The sequence below is a fragment of the Larimichthys crocea genome, chromosome XXIII (genome assembly GCF_000972845.2).
Source record: "Larimichthys crocea isolate SSNF chromosome XXIII, L_crocea_2.0, whole genome shotgun sequence".
NCBI lineage: Eukaryota > Metazoa > Chordata > Actinopteri > Sciaenidae > Larimichthys > Larimichthys crocea.
The window spans coordinates 6,943,827-6,960,628 of NC_040033.1; the positions used below are offsets into that span (position 1 = coordinate 6,943,827).

At 43.5% G+C, this 16,802-nt stretch overlaps 2 protein-coding genes across 2 annotated transcripts in view; one reads left to right on the forward strand and one right to left on the reverse strand.

The window, feature by feature from the left end:
- The window catches only part of slc4a2b (solute carrier family 4 member 2b), a 39,040-nt gene extending 36,023 nt beyond the window's left edge, over positions 1-3,017 (reverse strand). The window contains exon 1 of the mRNA XM_019270363.2: positions 2,935-3,017. The gene's annotated coding sequence lies outside the window, so the exon portion shown is untranslated. The remainder of the gene's footprint in view (positions 1-2,934) is intronic.
- Positions 3,018-6,317: 3,300 nt separating this feature from the next.
- On the forward strand, positions 6,318-16,523 carry si:ch73-173p19.1 (F-box/LRR-repeat protein 13). The gene is made up of 17 exons (XM_010744172.3): positions 6,318-6,550; positions 7,868-7,974; positions 8,068-8,201; positions 8,314-8,474; positions 8,574-8,732; positions 8,818-9,271; positions 10,547-10,648; positions 11,286-11,376; positions 11,844-12,067; positions 12,149-12,391; positions 12,494-12,592; positions 12,701-12,894; positions 12,971-13,145; positions 13,228-13,384; positions 13,480-13,633; positions 14,274-14,385; positions 14,478-16,523. The coding sequence occupies exons 1-17, from the start codon at positions 6,530-6,532 to the stop codon at positions 14,651-14,653; spliced, it is 2,763 nt and encodes a 920-aa protein (XP_010742474.3). The 5' UTR covers positions 6,318-6,529; the 3' UTR covers positions 14,654-16,523.
- The last annotated feature ends 279 nt before the right edge of the window (positions 16,524-16,802 follow it).

The window sequence follows — 16,802 nt, forward strand, 5'->3', positions numbered from 1 at the left end:
GCTCTGGAATTTGAGAGCGCGCCGAACAAGGTCAGATTCACCGAGACAAATGTTTCAAATTCCTATTGTTTGTGTCCTTGAAGTGCTCAGATGGTTTGATTTACATAGATTTAAGAATGTCTAGCAGAAGATAATCGCTTTGTCCCGCGTCTAGGCTTTACATCAAAGTCAAACGTCTCCTCAAATAACCTGCGGTGCACATGGAGATGATATTGGTGAGTCAGCAGATGAGGCACATCCTTCCTCTCCATCCTGCCAGAGGGCATGTCCTGACATCTATTAGCCATGTGACAGATAAACGGTTCTGGGACTATGGTTCCCATGCATAAAGTGATTTTTTATCAACCAGTAACTCATGACTGGTGACACAAAGAGGCCAAGTTCTCATTAGCTTCTGCTGTGCTAATGAAAAATGTGAGTTAACTTTTGCCCAAAGTGGCAGAGTTTCCGACAAACAAGTCTGAGCTTCTTAATATTTTAGATTTGGCTGGCATGTTATTAGTTTCACCTGTGTCTGCTGTGGGAAAAAAGCTAAAGATAAACTTTAGTTTCAGTCCATATTTCTCCCCCCTCTGCGAGGGCCCGCCCCTACAGTTTGGGAACAAAATGCCAAAACAAACAAACCAAAAATAAACAGCAAATATTTTCTGGTTACAGTTCCACAAATGGGTTGGGTTGCCTGTATTTCTGTTTAGTAAATACTGAGACCAGGATCGCCACTTAAGGAACAACAATGACTTCTTTGGGCTTTTGTTAGTTGTTATAGCCGTGTTTCATTATGTGGACACAATGTTATATTGTACTGCTTCATTAGAGTGACATGCTCCACTTTTATCTAGCACAACAGAAGCACAAAACAAAAACTTCAGATGGAGGCCATTGGGACGAAAACTGGAGCCTCTTGTTGGGAAACATGGCGAGATAGATTTCATCTAGTGTGCAAACCATTAGTCCATTAATGAATTGACCAAACTATAATTATTAAAACTAATTGCCTGTTATTTATTAAATGCCAACTACCCCTGCTTTGCAAATGTGAGATTTGCAATTTCTCTCTTTTATCATTTATAATCATTGTAAATTGCGGAGAAAACATAATGAAGTGCCCTCAAGGGTGCCCTTACAGTGGACTAATCAGGTGAAGTGCCTTCTGAGTTGTCTTTTTCTAGTTTACAAAATGTCCTTTCAGTGGCCAAATGTGATAAAATACCCTGTAGGATGTTTTCCTGTGGACAAAACATTGTAAAGTACCCACTAGGATGCCCTTCCAGTGGAGAAAACATGATAAAGTATCATCTAAGATGACAAAACGTGGACAAAAAGTGGTAAAGTACCCTCTACGGTGCAATTTTAGCAGAGAAAACCCAATAAACTGCTTTCCAGTGGACTAATATTAGGTAAAGTGTCCTTTAAGGTGTGTTTCCTAGTGGCCAGAACCCAATAAATTACCCACTAGGATGCCCTTCCAGTAGATAATGTAGGTCAAATGCCCTCTAAAGTGCCTTTTCATTGGCCTCTTCCAGTGGAAAAAACATGATAAAGTACCCAGTAAGATATCCTACTAGAGGACAAATTGTGAAAGTGACCACTAGGATGCCCTTCCCGTGGAGAAAACACAATAAAGAATCATCTACGGTGCAAATTCAGCAGACAAAACCCAATAAACTGCTCTCCAGTGGACTAATTAGGTAAAGTGTCCTCTAGGGTGTGTTTTCTAGTGGCCAAAACCCAATAGGATGCCCTTCCAGTAGACAATTTAAGGTAAAATGCCCTCTAAGGTGCCTTTCCATTGGCCAAAGCACCATAAACTCTCTGGGATGCTCTTCCATTGGAGAAAACATGATAAAGTACCCAGTAAGACACCCTACTAGAGGACAAATTGTGATAAAGTAATCACTAGGATGTCCTTCCCGTGGAGAAAACATGATAAAAGTATCATCTAAGATGACAAAACCTGGACAAACGGTGCAATTTTAGCAGACAAACCCCAATAAACTGCTCTCGACAAACGGTGCAATTTTAGCAGACAAACCCCAATAAACTGCTCTCCAGTTGACTAATTAGGTAAAGTGTCCTCTAAGGTGTGGCCAGAACCCAATAAAGTACCCACTAGGATGCCCTTCCAGTGGACAATTTAAGGTAAAATGTCCTCTAAGGTGCTTTTTCATTGGCCAAAGCACCATAAACTCTTTAGGATGCCCCTTCAGTGGAGAAAACATGACGACATACCCTCTGGGGTGTTTAACCATAAACACATCCCAATTTTCTATCACATATCTGGTGGCCCTGAGACTGTCACTGAAAATGAAAATGTCCCATTGACCTCTAGATTCTAGAAACTCTCCACTGGAGGAGAAATACATATTAATATCTTAATATAACATCCATATTCATGTTCACCTTGAGACAGCTGACCTGATAGGACAAAAGCCATGCTGCTGCTGTGGGCAATGAATGAATTATGGATGAATGAATGAGTGAGGCTGACCACATTTGCTTTGTTTGGTTATTAAAAAGACACAACAGGCATTTATCTGTGCTGAGGCAACTCTTCATCACATGTCCACACTGCTGCTGGAGGAGTGACCGCTAGCTTGCTGCTAGGATGAGGAACTCCTCTGAACATTATCGCCCGACTTTAAAAAAAAAAAAAAAAAAAGAAAAGACACGACTAAACTGTCAGGTCCGCGAGCACAGGTACAATTTATCACCTGGTTTAAAAAAAGCCGAGGAACAAAGCGAAGTCCTCCGAGCAGCAGCAGCGGACACTTTGCGTGCATGTGTGGCACTTACACGAGCTGTCAGCGTCTCTCCACAGGGAGACAAGTCAGGACCTTCAAAATAAAACGCGTTTTGTTTTTAAAAAAAATCCTCCTGAAGCTTAAAACCTCGCACAGATTCAGGATTATTTACTCACCGGTGCCTGGTACTCACCTCAAACTCCTCACCTCTCTCTCAATGACTCGCTCAGCCGGCGTCAAGGCGTTAAAATAAAAAAACGACGCACTTCTGGTCTAGATTTCAAAATAAAAACGACAAAAACATGACTTTATGCGTTAATGTACGTTCACCACGACGACAACATCAACATGTTATATTAAAAAAAAATGACATAGTAATATTTAAAAGACACCCGAAACATAACATTAAAATATAATGCATAACCTGAAAGTTTATTATTTTATTTTGAAACGTTTAATGCGCTTTAATTTCTGGTAACTTGTCGAGAGAAATTGTTGCGCCTGCGTAAATGATGAATCATATTTCTGATGAAAGCATGACGGGGGTGTTCCGTTATGATGCTTGTGAGCTATGACGACATATTAACAGGAAAAACACATTAAATATATTAATTAAACATTTTAAGTTTCTTTGGCAGTGATGTCATTACGCAGTGACGTACTGAAAACATGATTTGACAGAAATTGTAGTGCACGAGGATTAATTTACAGAAGTAAGTAGCTATTAAAAGCTGTGTGATGAGCTGGTGACTTGTCCAGGTTGTACAACACCTGTTACCCAATGCCAACTGGGATTGGCTCCAGCCAGGGCCGTTTCCAGCCTTTTGGGGGCCCTATGCAAGATGCTATTTGGGGAGAGATTCCCAACCTTTTCAGATGATCTGTGACCATGCAACAGTCTGTTACATTTTAATACTGACATCTCAGGTGGTCAGAAACATTGACATGTAACACCGCAACCCCTGATTGTGGCATGTGTAACCACAAGTCTGACAGAAATCAGCAAAAGCTAAAAAATTCAAGAAAAAAAAATCTATTTTAATGTGCAAACAATAAAAACAAACCAACAATAAGAATAATAGTTATGTTGTAGTTTAAAAGGGACAATATGTAACTGGACAACATGATCGCACGACTTTGTGTTCATAATCTGTATGATGTCTTATGTTTCCATTAAATAATTAAAGACAGGTATTTTTAAATTCTCCCAAAAATCAATGAGGCTGAACTTGCAGCTCGGGGGAGCTCCAGGCTCCAGCTATCCATGAGCCTGATGAGTGGTTACAGAAAATGGATGGATGTTGCAAAGCTCACAGTTTACTCTACTAACTGTTAGTGTGCCATCATTATTATCAATCATATCACAAAACAAGTCATGACAATCTAACATTTTATTGACAAAGGCATCAATTTAGTACCTGCTATGAAGTTTTGATTGTATCACACAATCTTCAGCAGATGATTTTTCTCCTGTCGTCAAGTAAAAAAAAAAAAAAATTAAACTTTCAACATGCCTGAGAAATTCTGAAGAACTGAGGATTTACTCATTAAGACGATGTGATCAATTGTTTTGTCAAAGTCAAGAATGAACTTTCAGTTTTGACAATAAATAATTATTGCAGCTTGTTTGTGGGGTTGACAACCAAAGGCCCACAAAAATCTCCAGGCTTACTACATATCAGCTGGTTTCAACATGCACTAATAAAGCACAGTGTCCACTGACATCAAGTGTGTAGCATTTAGTGGCATCTAGTGGTTTAGTTGTAGACTGCAACCAAGCAGCAATCTCTGTTGCTGTAAAGTAAAACCAGTGCAGAAGTGCCAAAAACTGCAGTTCCTCAAACATCCACTTGAGGCTGGCTACAGAATGAGTGTCCAAAATGTCCAACTTCACAGCAGAAGTAAACATGTTTACAGTCTGGTACAAAAAACAGTTTTGGTCTCTGTAGCTAATTTCCCCATTCATGACAAATGTACTGAGGGTGAATTTATATACAACTCACCTGTTCAAATTATATTAAGGCTTAAAGTTATGCAGAATTAACAGCATGGACGCTCTAATTGACAGGTAGGTGCTGTTACAGGCATCATTCAGCCTGCCTGAGGTTCACAGATGATCCACGTCTTTGCCAGTTTTTAGATTAGCCAGGAGATGGCAGAAGAGGCAGGACTGCCAACATGGTTGCAGCCAGATGCTGTCAGTGGTTTCATTATAAATGCAATGCTTATATAGCAGACACGTTGACCCCCTTATGACCCAGCCTGCAGCTTTAGGTCTTCAGGTGGGTGCAAAGTTGAGGCTTAAATCCAAAGGCGACCATGTTTTTGCCATCAGGAATTTTGAATGCCCTGCCCGGGAAGATGAGGCTCGCAGAATCAGTGACTTCTTTTAAATCACTTCTTAAAGCACATCTTTATATGCTTGTTTCTATGTGATGTAGATTATGTGTGTGTGTGTGTGTGTGTTTCTACTTATTTATTCATTTATTTCTATCATTACTTTGTATTATTGTCTTATTTATAAATTGCTTTATATTGCCATTACCATGTTCTTAAATCTTATCTTTATCTTGCTTTATTTGGCTCTCTGTTGCTGTTTTGCCTGTGTATCCTGTATGTGCTTCTCTGTCAACACTTTGTAAACTCTGTTTTAAACTGTGCAATATAGATAAAGTTATTAATATTATCATTATTATTACATATATATTTAGATAGTATAGCAATGCCACTGAAGGAAAATCTCTCAATTTATTTGAGTAAATCGTTTGTATCTTCCTTCAGTTGCTCAGAGGACGTCCATCTGTATTTGGTGTGCATGTGGAATATCACAACTGTCTGGATTAATTTAGATTAACTGAGTTTTATAAAGTTTTTACAGCCATAATTTGCCAATGACGGTGCAAAGGTCACATTAGTATGAAAAGAGTGACCTCTATTGGTGGCTCGGTCAAATTTTCACCTGTTAAATATAATAATTTTCTTTCTTTCTTTCTTTCTTTCTTTCTTTCTTTCTTTCTTTCTTTGAGTCACATGTTTAGTAGGTTCACTTTCACCCTCAGTCTAGTCGTACAGGGTGTCCAGACTTCAGATTTGACAATGTGAAGATACCCAGGGGCCAATAACTAACATTTAAAAAATAAAAAATAAAATGTACATACAAATGCTCTGTTCTATAACTATTGTATTTTATTTCATTGTCACAGTTCTATTTTATGTCACCAAATCTAAGACAGTTCTGTCTTTCTTTCACACCTGGAGTCAGATAACAAAGAATAAATTATGTGGAGCACGTTAAACTTGCATGACGGTGATACAAATCTTAAGATCATGTTCATTTTTAAACATGACTTATGCAAAATCTGTTAAAAATCATTCATAAAGTAACATTCTGTGTCACATCTACAGACAGTCTTTATTCAGATGCTTCATTTTGCCAAACCATAAATAATATTTTATAAAAATGAAGCTTCGGGCCGCATGAAATCAGACCACGGGCCGTGATTCGCCCCCCGGGCCGTACTTTGCACACGCCTGACTTGGAGACTTGTCTAGTCACGGATGCTGTCTCGAGGCTGTGGTTGGGTTTCGCGTGTGTCAGTCACGCAGGAGCCGCCTCCGCGTGCAGACAGTCCGGGCCGAGCTCGGAGCTGATTGGCTGCTCGGGGAGAGGTCAGTGCGGCTAGCAGCGGAGCAGACTGGCGCACCAGACCCCGACCAGGAAGTCAAAGCAAAGTTAATTAAAATCATCCTCGTTTTGATTCCTCGCACACTGACGCAGAGACACCGGCATGAGCTCCGCCGCCTCTCCGGTAAGCTGCACGTTACCGAGCCGCGCGTGACACCGCGCACGTTCATTAGCCGCAGCTAGCCGCGTTAGCTCAGAGCTTTAGCTGTTAGCCGCCGTGCTAATGTTGTTGTTGTTGTTTGTTTACAAATAACACAACAACAACAACACACTGACGGTCAGCTGGAGGTCACAGCTGCTGTCCGTCCAGCTGACTGAGACTGAGACTGGAAACTTAGTGAAGAGTTAAACAATGAAATAACATGTCAAGTTTTAGCTTGTAAACAGTTAATGCATCTATTAAAGCACCTTTAATTAACATTTTAATGGTAAATAACTCAACTGTCAGTCAGATATAACAGTAACAAATGGAGTTATAGCCCGTTTAAAATGATACATTAATGCACTAGTGTGTACTAGTATAGTTAGTTCACCTCCTGAGCACTGCCGAGGTGCCTTTGAGCAAGATACTGCTGTGTGTGGCTGCTCCAACAGTCTCTCCACATTTTGCGTGTGTGTGTGTGTGTGTGTGTGTGTGTGTGTGTGTGTGGTTAATGCATGCACAAACTTGAGGCCTCAGTAAAGTCTCTATTCTGTTATTTCTATTGTCAGTTAATGCATCTGACAAGTTGCATATGCAGTAGATAGATGCATAAATAAATAAATAGGTTAGAGGACAGGGGGACTTAATTAATCCTAAATGGGAGGTTTTGTTTTTGCAGAAGCAAAATACAATTTAAAAAAAGTAAAATAGTTAAATAAATGTCTGAGTGTGCAGCCGTGTGCTCGCCTGCAATGTGATCTTCAGTTCAGGCACATGTTACCTCCTCCTAATGAATGACACCTGTATGCTCAGGTCAATCCAAACCTTTCTCGTCTGGTGGAACGTCCTACCAGTCCCTCTCTACCTTCACAAACCTCCTGAAGACCTCCAGCTCCTCAGAGAGGACCTCCTCTCCAACACTGCCAACAACTAGACATGATAAATCTATCCCCCGTCTCTGCAACTGTCTAACATGTCCTTGTTGTGACCGTACCTTGATAGTTTCCCTTTTTTTTGTGAGTTGCTTCGGATAAAAACTTCAGCTAAATGACTAAATGTCTTCTAATAAATGTCTTCTAATGGACCATAAGCAACTAAAATTAGTGTTTTTAACGCATCATAAGCAATAGCCTGATTAAAAACTAGTTAACCACGATAAAATCATTGATTATCTGTCGTCTGACCTCAGGACAGTGTGATGTAAACCGTATCCCAGCAGCCTGTTTATGCAGACACTGATAAAGGAAAAACAGCTTGTCTAAGCGTTGTTTACGTGGTGTTGCTGTGCTTGTTCTGCAGACTATTGGGGAGTTATTCCTCATCCTCAGTGAGATGGGTTTCACGGAGGAACAGATCCAGGCAGCTGTACAGGCCGGCCATTTTTCTGTTTCAGATGCAGCCGAGTGGTGAGTTGTCCCTGCTCTTACGGTTAGCATTCATTAAATGATAACATAAGACCACTCCTTTCAGTAAATTACCTCTGTGTGTGTGTCTCTCAGGCTCTTACAGGGTCAGTATCCACGGCACAGGTTGGTCAAGCAGTCGTCACAGCCAGCTGAGACAGCTTTCTCTGCTTTCAACCCACCCAAAGAGGCAGCGAGCACTTCAGAGACATCTCCTTCTGACAGCAGAGGTATAACAGCAAGCACAAGATCCCATTAAGTCAATCATTCTTTGTAATTATGTAAGATTTCAAAGGTTTATGGCGTAAGGTGAATTGTATGTGTTGCTATTTCTTTTAAAAGCTTCCCCTTCGTTGGTGCTGAGGCCATCACAGTCGTGCACCCTGTCCCCAGAGCCACTACCAGTCGAGTCCCGCATCAAGCAAGACAAGAGTGACTTTGAAGAGCAGCAGAGGCAGCGTGTGGCTCAGGAGGCCAGAGCAGAGAGAAGACAAAAGAAACAGGTTTGTTATCACCCAGAAGCAAATCTTTAAAGCCAAGTGTGTGATTTCTAATCTCAGAGCAGGACAGAACATCTTGTCTTATGTGTGTTTGTCTGCCAGGAGCGCGAGCTGGTATTAAAGCGAATAGCTGAGGATCGGAGGAGCCTGCAGGAGAAGATAAAGACCAGCGGCACCACAGAGACGTCTCCTCCCAGTGGACAAGGGCAGAAGCTCGGAGGAAAGATTCAGACTAACGTGGACAACAACTGCGTCCTCATGGTGAAGCTATGAAGACATGTCTGTGCATGCATGTAGAAGATGTGGTCAAAGCACAGAGTTTAAATCTCACGTTCTTCTGCTGCAGATTCGGCTGCCGTCCGGTGAGTCCATGCGTGAGCGCTTCCCGGCCGACGCCCCTCTGCGCAGCGTCGTGGAGCACATCACCGGACGCCACCCTTCCCTCGCCTCCTTCTCCCTCCTCCAGGGTTTCCCGCGGAAACGCTTCGGGGAGGCGGAGCTTGCCTGTTCGCTGCGCTCTCTCGGCCTCACGCCCAACGCCGCGCTGTGTATTCAGACCACTCCTCCGGAGACGCCTCAGGACGTGCAGAGTCCTGCGGACCCGTCACCAACAGTGGGACAGAACGAGCCGCCTCCGTGCGATGAATCTCCTCAGCCACATATTCCTGTCCTGGAGGGGGCGGAAGGGCAGGACCTTGTTATACCTCCACCACTACCCAATCAGCTGTGGGAAGAGGCAGTGAATTACGCAGGGATACCTGGAGTCGGTCCTTCACTGTCTGGACCGTCTCACTTCTGGGGTAAGTATTGAACTAGCTCCACAAGTTTGAAGCAGATTTGCTGTTGTACCCTCTAAATATTTAATTCATCAAATCTTTTTGTGTATGTATGAACACAAATTATTTATAGAGTTGCAAAGTGAGAGGAGCTGCGGCTTCTGGAAGTATTTTTCTCCAACCTGAAGTTTCTTTAAATGATTTCATCACTGTTATCCAACACAGAAACATGGGACTCTCTCGGATGATGAAGGTTTATATTATGGTCGTTAATTTTTATTTTTTCGACCTTACATGAGAGAAGTCATGTTTTTACGATCAATCTGGCACGTCGGACTCCTCCGGACACTTAGATACCAATTAGCCTTGGCTGCTGTTGCCATGGAGAAGAGTCGGCCAATCAGCATCATAAATCAGAGCGATAGTAAATTCAAAATGCTTCGTTGTTGCCACTGAGGAACAGAAACACATCTTTTGTTTTAGCTCGCCCTTCCTGACGCACTTTGCAGAATTTTAAGTTCAGTGATTGGATGTTTCTTGACAAAATGCACCCTGGGAGTCAGAGTTAACTTTTCATCTTACATTTTTATCAAAGAGCCACATATTCATGTCAATCCAAGCTGTAAAAATGCTCCAGCTGTGAATTACTTTACACCGTGATGAACTGCTGTTCCTCCCAGGCAAACCTACTTTGCATGACATCAACATCCAAATTGAGTCCCTCTCTATTGCCCCTACCAGAGTCATGATCGAACCAACTAACCTTCTCTGATCACGCTGCCGCCTCGTTGTGCCACTGTGCACCTCACAACATGAGAAAAATCAGCATCCTAACCAACTCTTGATACAGCCTGCACAGTGATCTGGTCTCCAAATGTCACATGTTACCCCACTGCTCATCCAGCTCCACTACAGAGTAGGTGGTGTTAGGCATATCTTACCTCCTTCAATGAACGACGCCTGGCTCTGCCACCTGTACGCTCAGGTCAATCCAAACTTTTCTCATCTGTTGTTCCTCGTTGGTGGACCGTCCTACCAGTACCAGATCAGGTGCGTCCCTCTCTATCTTCAAAAACCTCCTGAAGACCTCCAGCTCTTCAGAGAGAACCTCCTCTCCAACACTACCAACAACTGGAGATGATAAATCTATCCCCCGTCTAAACAAGTAGTACTTATTGCTGCACTAACATGTGCTTTATACAAAGTGGCTCCTTCCACATTGCAGCTTTATAAACCTTTTATCATAAGAATTATTCAAATAGCTGTTCAGAGATTAGATAACGTGGTGCTCTTCAACAGGACGAGGCCAGAGGTTGGTTCCGGGTAACCCTGAAGAAGCAGCTGGCATAGAGGTCGACGAGGAACAAGAAGGAGAGGAGGAGCTACCTGACGTGCTGAACGGTACCGCTGCTCTTTGTGTCTGGGGTTATTGCGGACATCTCGACTCTCCTTTGACCTACATTTTGCCCCCCTCTCCTCTCTCTCGTCTCTCCTCTTCCTGCCTCCACATGTCTCCATTTATTCATCCACATAGAACTTTTTGTTCCCCCAGCCAGAAATAGACGACCCTGGCCTCTCTCCATGAGCTGTCGGAGTAACTTTCATGCAGATTCATCCTGTATGTTACATAAGTTCCCCCAGTATACAGAGCATTAGCCCTTGTAACGTGTGTCATACGTAAGAAAGATTAGGATTAGGAAATATGGAGGTGAATGGCCCTTTCTGTCAAACATACAGTACACGGGGTCAGAGCTGCTGAGCCCCACCAGAGAGAAAGTTTTCCCCAGAGCACTTATAGCCAGGCAGCCAATCATGTACAGTCTTTTAGAGCATATGGTTGTGATATAGTATGCTGAATGTGTACCAGACCGGAGAATAAATCCCAGTTGAAGCTAGTGAGAGGAGAATCAAAGATCGAGAGCTAAACATGTTGATTAGAGGTATGAGATAAAAAAAATTAAACCATTACAGCACAGCATGACTAGAAAATACTCAAGAAGTAACTTGAACTGTGTTTGTCATTGTGTGATTTCCACAGGAATGCCGAGGCTGCCGTTCTTTCCTGAGAACCGGTTCAGAGGAGACTTTGAGCCCCGGCACCACTGGCCAGAGCAAGGCAATCGACTCAGGTGAGTGTCTATAGACAGAGCGGCACGGACAAACTATGAGAACTTTAATGCACGCAAGTCGATACAACTGTCGTGTGTATTACAGCTGCAGCATTTTCCGCTGGGGCTACGATTGATTTTGAATGAATCGGTTACAGCTCAGTTCTGTTTGCAGCTATTTTTGAAAATTCAATAACTTCTTCAGCTTCTGAAATCTTTTTTTATCTTTTATATGATTTTAAATGGAAACATTTTTTGACAAAACATTTGAAGATTTCGCCTCACCGTCTGGGAAACTATGATGGGCGTTTTTTGTTGGAACAAACAGCCAGAAATTGGCAAATAAGCGTTTTTTGTTGGAACAAACAGCCAGAAATTGGCAAATAAATTGATAATTTTAGATCGTTTCATTGAAAAGTGCCCATGAAGATGTAGATGTACATTAAAATAGAGTATCGGCATTAAAGACAGTTGTGTTTGTGTCTCAGGGAAGCTCCTGAAGAGGAACCGGCAGAGCCTGAGGATTTGGGAGGTCGGATGGCGCCTCTAGCTGCAGGTCAGGCTGCAGTGGAGCGTCTTCAAAGAGCTGCACAGCAAGAAGACCCCCGCGCCTCACAGGGCCAACCATCACCCCCGAAAAGACCCTTCAGGACACCCAGCGTGCCGTCTCTATGTGCCTTGGCCACCCGAGCGACTGTCCACCTAATGACCGGTAAAAGGAGAATCACTGTTTTTGCAGGAAACGTGTCTCGTTGTTCTGTTCACTCACTTGTTGTCGCTCTGCCCTCGACAGCTCCCAGCATGCAGTACAGCAGCAGTCTGGCATGCCTCACCCCGGAGCTGGCGGAGCTTCTGCTCAACCACATGTCGCGGGAGAGGCTCCTTCGTCCGCGTACCCTGGAGCTCTTCTTCGGCTGCCCGTTGCAGAAGTTTGTCCTAAACTGCTACCCTTACTCCACCAATGAGCTCCTGCGGCAGTTACGTGCCTTCACAGCGCTGAAGCATCTGAGTCTGGTCAACTCACCTCTCATCACAGGTGTCAGATTTCATCCCAGGATGGAGTTTGTAGGCTTTGTCTGATCCTGGAGTATGTTTGGTCGTTCTCTGCGTCGTCTCATTTTAATCTCAACTTTTCCAGACTCCGGGTTGTCGATCTTGTCCAGCCTGGTCAAACTCCAGTACCTCAACCTGGCCTCCTGTAGCAAACTGACAGACTCCTGTCTGCAGCACATCACAGGTCAGCTTGGAAACAATCTTCAGACTGTTATCAGTAGTCATAATTCCAGTTGCGTGCATGAATGCCACATATTAACATTATTTTTTCACTTCTTTCTGTGTCTACAAGGTTTGAAGAGCCTGTGTTTCCTGTCCCTGGACCAGACCAAAGTGACCGATGCCGGGATGGTGCTGTATCTCCAGTCGGCTCCGTCCTGCCTCTCTCAGCTCAGCCTGAACCAGACGGCTGTGACTGAAGCCACGCTGGCAGTCCTGCCCACCTGTGTGCCACAACTGCGGCTCCTCAGCATCAAGCAGACGAAGGTATTTCAGTCCCGACAGCACGTCTTCACTCAAAAGCTTCATGACATTTTTTTCACCTTGTTGCATATTCTGCCAGGTCGCAGATGTGTCAGCTTTGGCAGAGCTGTCCAGCCTGCAGACCCTCAACCTGGATGGGACTGGCGTGACGGAAAGCTCTCTGGAGCACCTCGCCTCCCACCCTACCCTGTCTTCCCTCAGCTTGGCGGGAATCCCCGTAGCGGATGGCAATCAAGCCCTGCAGATTATCTCAGGTTTGGAAACAGAAAGGAACACAAACGATTCAAGTCTGTGCTGAATCAAACTCTAAAGCAGACGTTTCTACTTCGTTTCCAGGTCTGAAGTTGACGCAGCTGACACTCCCGGGACGCCACTCTGTGACAGACAGTGGGTTGGCATTCCTCTCTAGACTGTCTCTGCTCTCAGAGCTGGACCTGACAGACTACACACATGTCACAGACCAAGGTGTCAGCCAGCTGTCCACCATGAGCAGGTCGCTGCACACTTTATAACTGTCTTTTCTTCGTACTCTACAATACGTGCAGTTGCAGGGATACTGACCGGGAGTCTTGTGTGTACCTTGTGTAGGTTGAAGAAGCTGTCGCTTAGCAACACTCAGGTGACAGACGCGGGGCTTCCCTCTCTGCGTGGCCTGCAGGAGGTGCAGGAGCTCTGTTTGGACCGAACGGCAGTCACCAGCCGAGGAGTGGCTGAGCTAATCACCTGTCTGCCGCACCTCCAGGTGAGTTTACGATTATCCCCCATTTCCCTTTGTGGAGTCTAGTGGGCAGTTAAGGACCGAACTGAACCTTTTGACCAGTTTGTTGAGTCTTCTTCTGTCCCTCTCTGACGACTGCATGATTGCAGATGTCACCACAGAGTCCTGCACACTTCGACCTTCTTGTTCAGGATGTCTGTGTTGCCCGACCAGTCTAGTTTATTGTTGAGGTGAACACCCGGGTATTTGTATGCTCCCACATCTCTATATCCAATCCCTGGATGTCCACTGGTCCAGTCTGAGGCGTCTTCCTCCTGAAGCCAATCACTATATCTCCTTTGTCTTGCTCACACCAGTCGACCTTCCTGTACTTCTGGAAGTTTACAATCGTGTGCAAATGTGATAAGCCTGGCTTAAATGTGGGGCTCAGAAAGGGGTAGAAAGTGTAAAGTCATTGTGTGTCATGCAGCAAACTCTTTTATAACTTATAAAGAGGATTTGATCGTGCATTTATTCTTGAAAAGAACAATTTATGGAGTTTAGGGATCAAGGCTTTAAGGACTTTTTTAGGTGTTGGTGTTGGTTTGATAAGAGGTTTCAATAACAAGTTAAGTTGTCTTACTTTCATGTGCATGATATTCATGGTGATTTTCCTGTTTTTTAGGTGTTGGGGTTAGCCAGCACTCAGGTGGGAGACACAGTCGTGAGGAGAGGTCTGATCCGCTGCAATCAGCTGGTTAAACTTAACCTCAGCCGCACACGGATCACGGACCAGGGTGAGGGTCTCCACCACAACAAACAAATGTGATGTTTTCTTCCTCTGGGTTAAACAATCTAACAATGTATCTTTCTGGGTTTTTTTCCTCAGGTCTGAAGTTCTTGAAACACATGCACCTGGCTCAGGTGAATCTGGACGGCACAGGCGTGAGTCTGATGGGCATCGCGAACCTCCTCTCTTTCACCAACATCAGCAGCATCCGCGCGAGCAACACTCGCAGCGTTCCCCCCGATGAGGTCTCGGACGAGGAGTGGGAAGCCCAGTGAGCGCGGCATCACCTTCGATCGGTCCACACAACACTGCACCTGATACTACAACGCGCCTCTTGACTGCTCCCCCCTTATAGCCCCTGAAACATGCTGCCAACAGGATTACTCTAACTGAAACACTCCTCCTACTTGCACTGTTTCAACTGCAGCTAGTGCCACTAATCTGTCAATCATGCACGCTATCAAGTTGAAACCTTAAACGGGAGCCTTGTGTTTAAAAACTCGGCTATTTTTAACGTTTACGTATATATAAATATATATATCATCAATCTGTATTCACTTGCAGCCCTTTTTTGTCTCTGGAAATCTCCACCTGACAAACTTTAAAGCTTTATGTGCAGCCTTATAGGTTGGAGCTCTGTGTGTTTCTCCTGGTCGGCACTTTTTTGAGCCGATCGGCAGGAACATGTGTTAAATGTTGGAAATGTAACTTATACCACTGCATGTGTTCTCAGACTGTAACAGACTAACAGACTGATATATGTAGAAATTAAATTAACAAATTCAACCAAAGGTGGTTGAAGAACCTTTTCTTTTTCTTTTTTTTTTTTGGAAGGAACGTGAAGACAGATAACGTCTTCCGATAATCTGTTGTTAAAACTAACATCGGACCTTGAAGCTGTGTTCATGTCATGTTGTATTTGTTAGAATAGAGTTCACAGCAGTTTATTAGAGCTGTTGTTTGTATTTTCTTTGATTCAAGAACGCTATCAATCACGCAGCAAACACTACTGCAGCTGTCCAAGACGATACGAATATTTGAGTTACTGCTGCTGAAGACGAGAGTTGGGCTCTCGTCAGTTTATGATTGGCTTTAGATCACTAAAAATGAGAAGAATCACGGAGTATCGTTGCCACTATGACGCACGTTAAACATCTTGCCGGATGTCTAGATCGATTATGTTACATGATTGATCTAGGTAGGCATTGATTTGTATATTTACACCATTCTAACATGAGCAGGACCTTTGTCTCATTGGCAGCCATACTGCGTTACAATTTGACATGAACAGCTTTCCTTGTAAGAGCGCGTGACAGTGTTGTAGTACTCGAGGTCGGTCTTGGTCTTAAGCTTAAGACCAGTTTTTACAGGTCTGTCTCAGAGAAAGAGGTCCGGTCAAGACCAACAACTGCAGGAATGTCACTTACTTATCCGATTTATTTGTTAATCAGCCAAATCTCTTGGACTAAAGTTTCCTAAACCACCAAGAGTTCATCTGCGAAACACCAGATGTAAATACTCCAAGGCGAATCAATGTAGCAACCGTCACCCAAAGATCTTGGGTGAATATTATCGACCTAAGTAGGCTATATATACTGTCTGGTCTTGGTCTTGACCTGGTCTCAGTCTTGGACTACAACACTGGCTCATAATGAAGATTTTCTAACTTGTGATGTCTCCTGTATGAATGTTAGTTTACAGCAAACCATATTTCCCTTTTAAATGCGTCCTGGAGATGCACTGGATTCCGTTGATTTAGTTTTATGAACGGCTGTCATGTTCTCTTGTTAGCGTTAGTTACGACAGCCGAGCAGCTTTTCGGTTACACAACGAGACGGGCTGAGCAGCAGATGTTACGTAGAGGCTGTGAGACGAGGATCTATGCAGCCGTGGGGGCTCACAAACCAGAATCCAAAGCGACTTCAAGTTTTGTCCTCTTGTTTACAGAGATGTAAAATAGTTTATTTTCCCTAACTGCTTTTGATTTTTGGATACGAGCACTGTATTCATTTAAAAAACGAACAATAAAAGTCTTCTCAATCTAAAATAAATGCTGTTTTTATGTTCCGTTTATTCAGACAAACCTTTATTGCATTACATTGTTAAATAAGGCAGAACTGCTCTTTTACACAGAAAAAAAAAAAAGTCAACTTTTAAATATCATAAAATATGACCTAAAAGCTGCTGCATACATGTTGGGATAAAACAGAACATTTGGAAAAATAAAACTTTTCTATGAAGACAGCACAATGGAATGCATTCCACAATGCACCGAGATGCTTCAAGGTGAATCAGCCAATCAGAGTGCAGCCTGAGGTGAAGGGGGTGAGAGAGGGGTACATGAATGAATGAATGAATGAGGGAGGGAGTGGGTCGGGTGCAGCACTGTTAAACCGAGACGGAAATTACAGTACGACATGTACA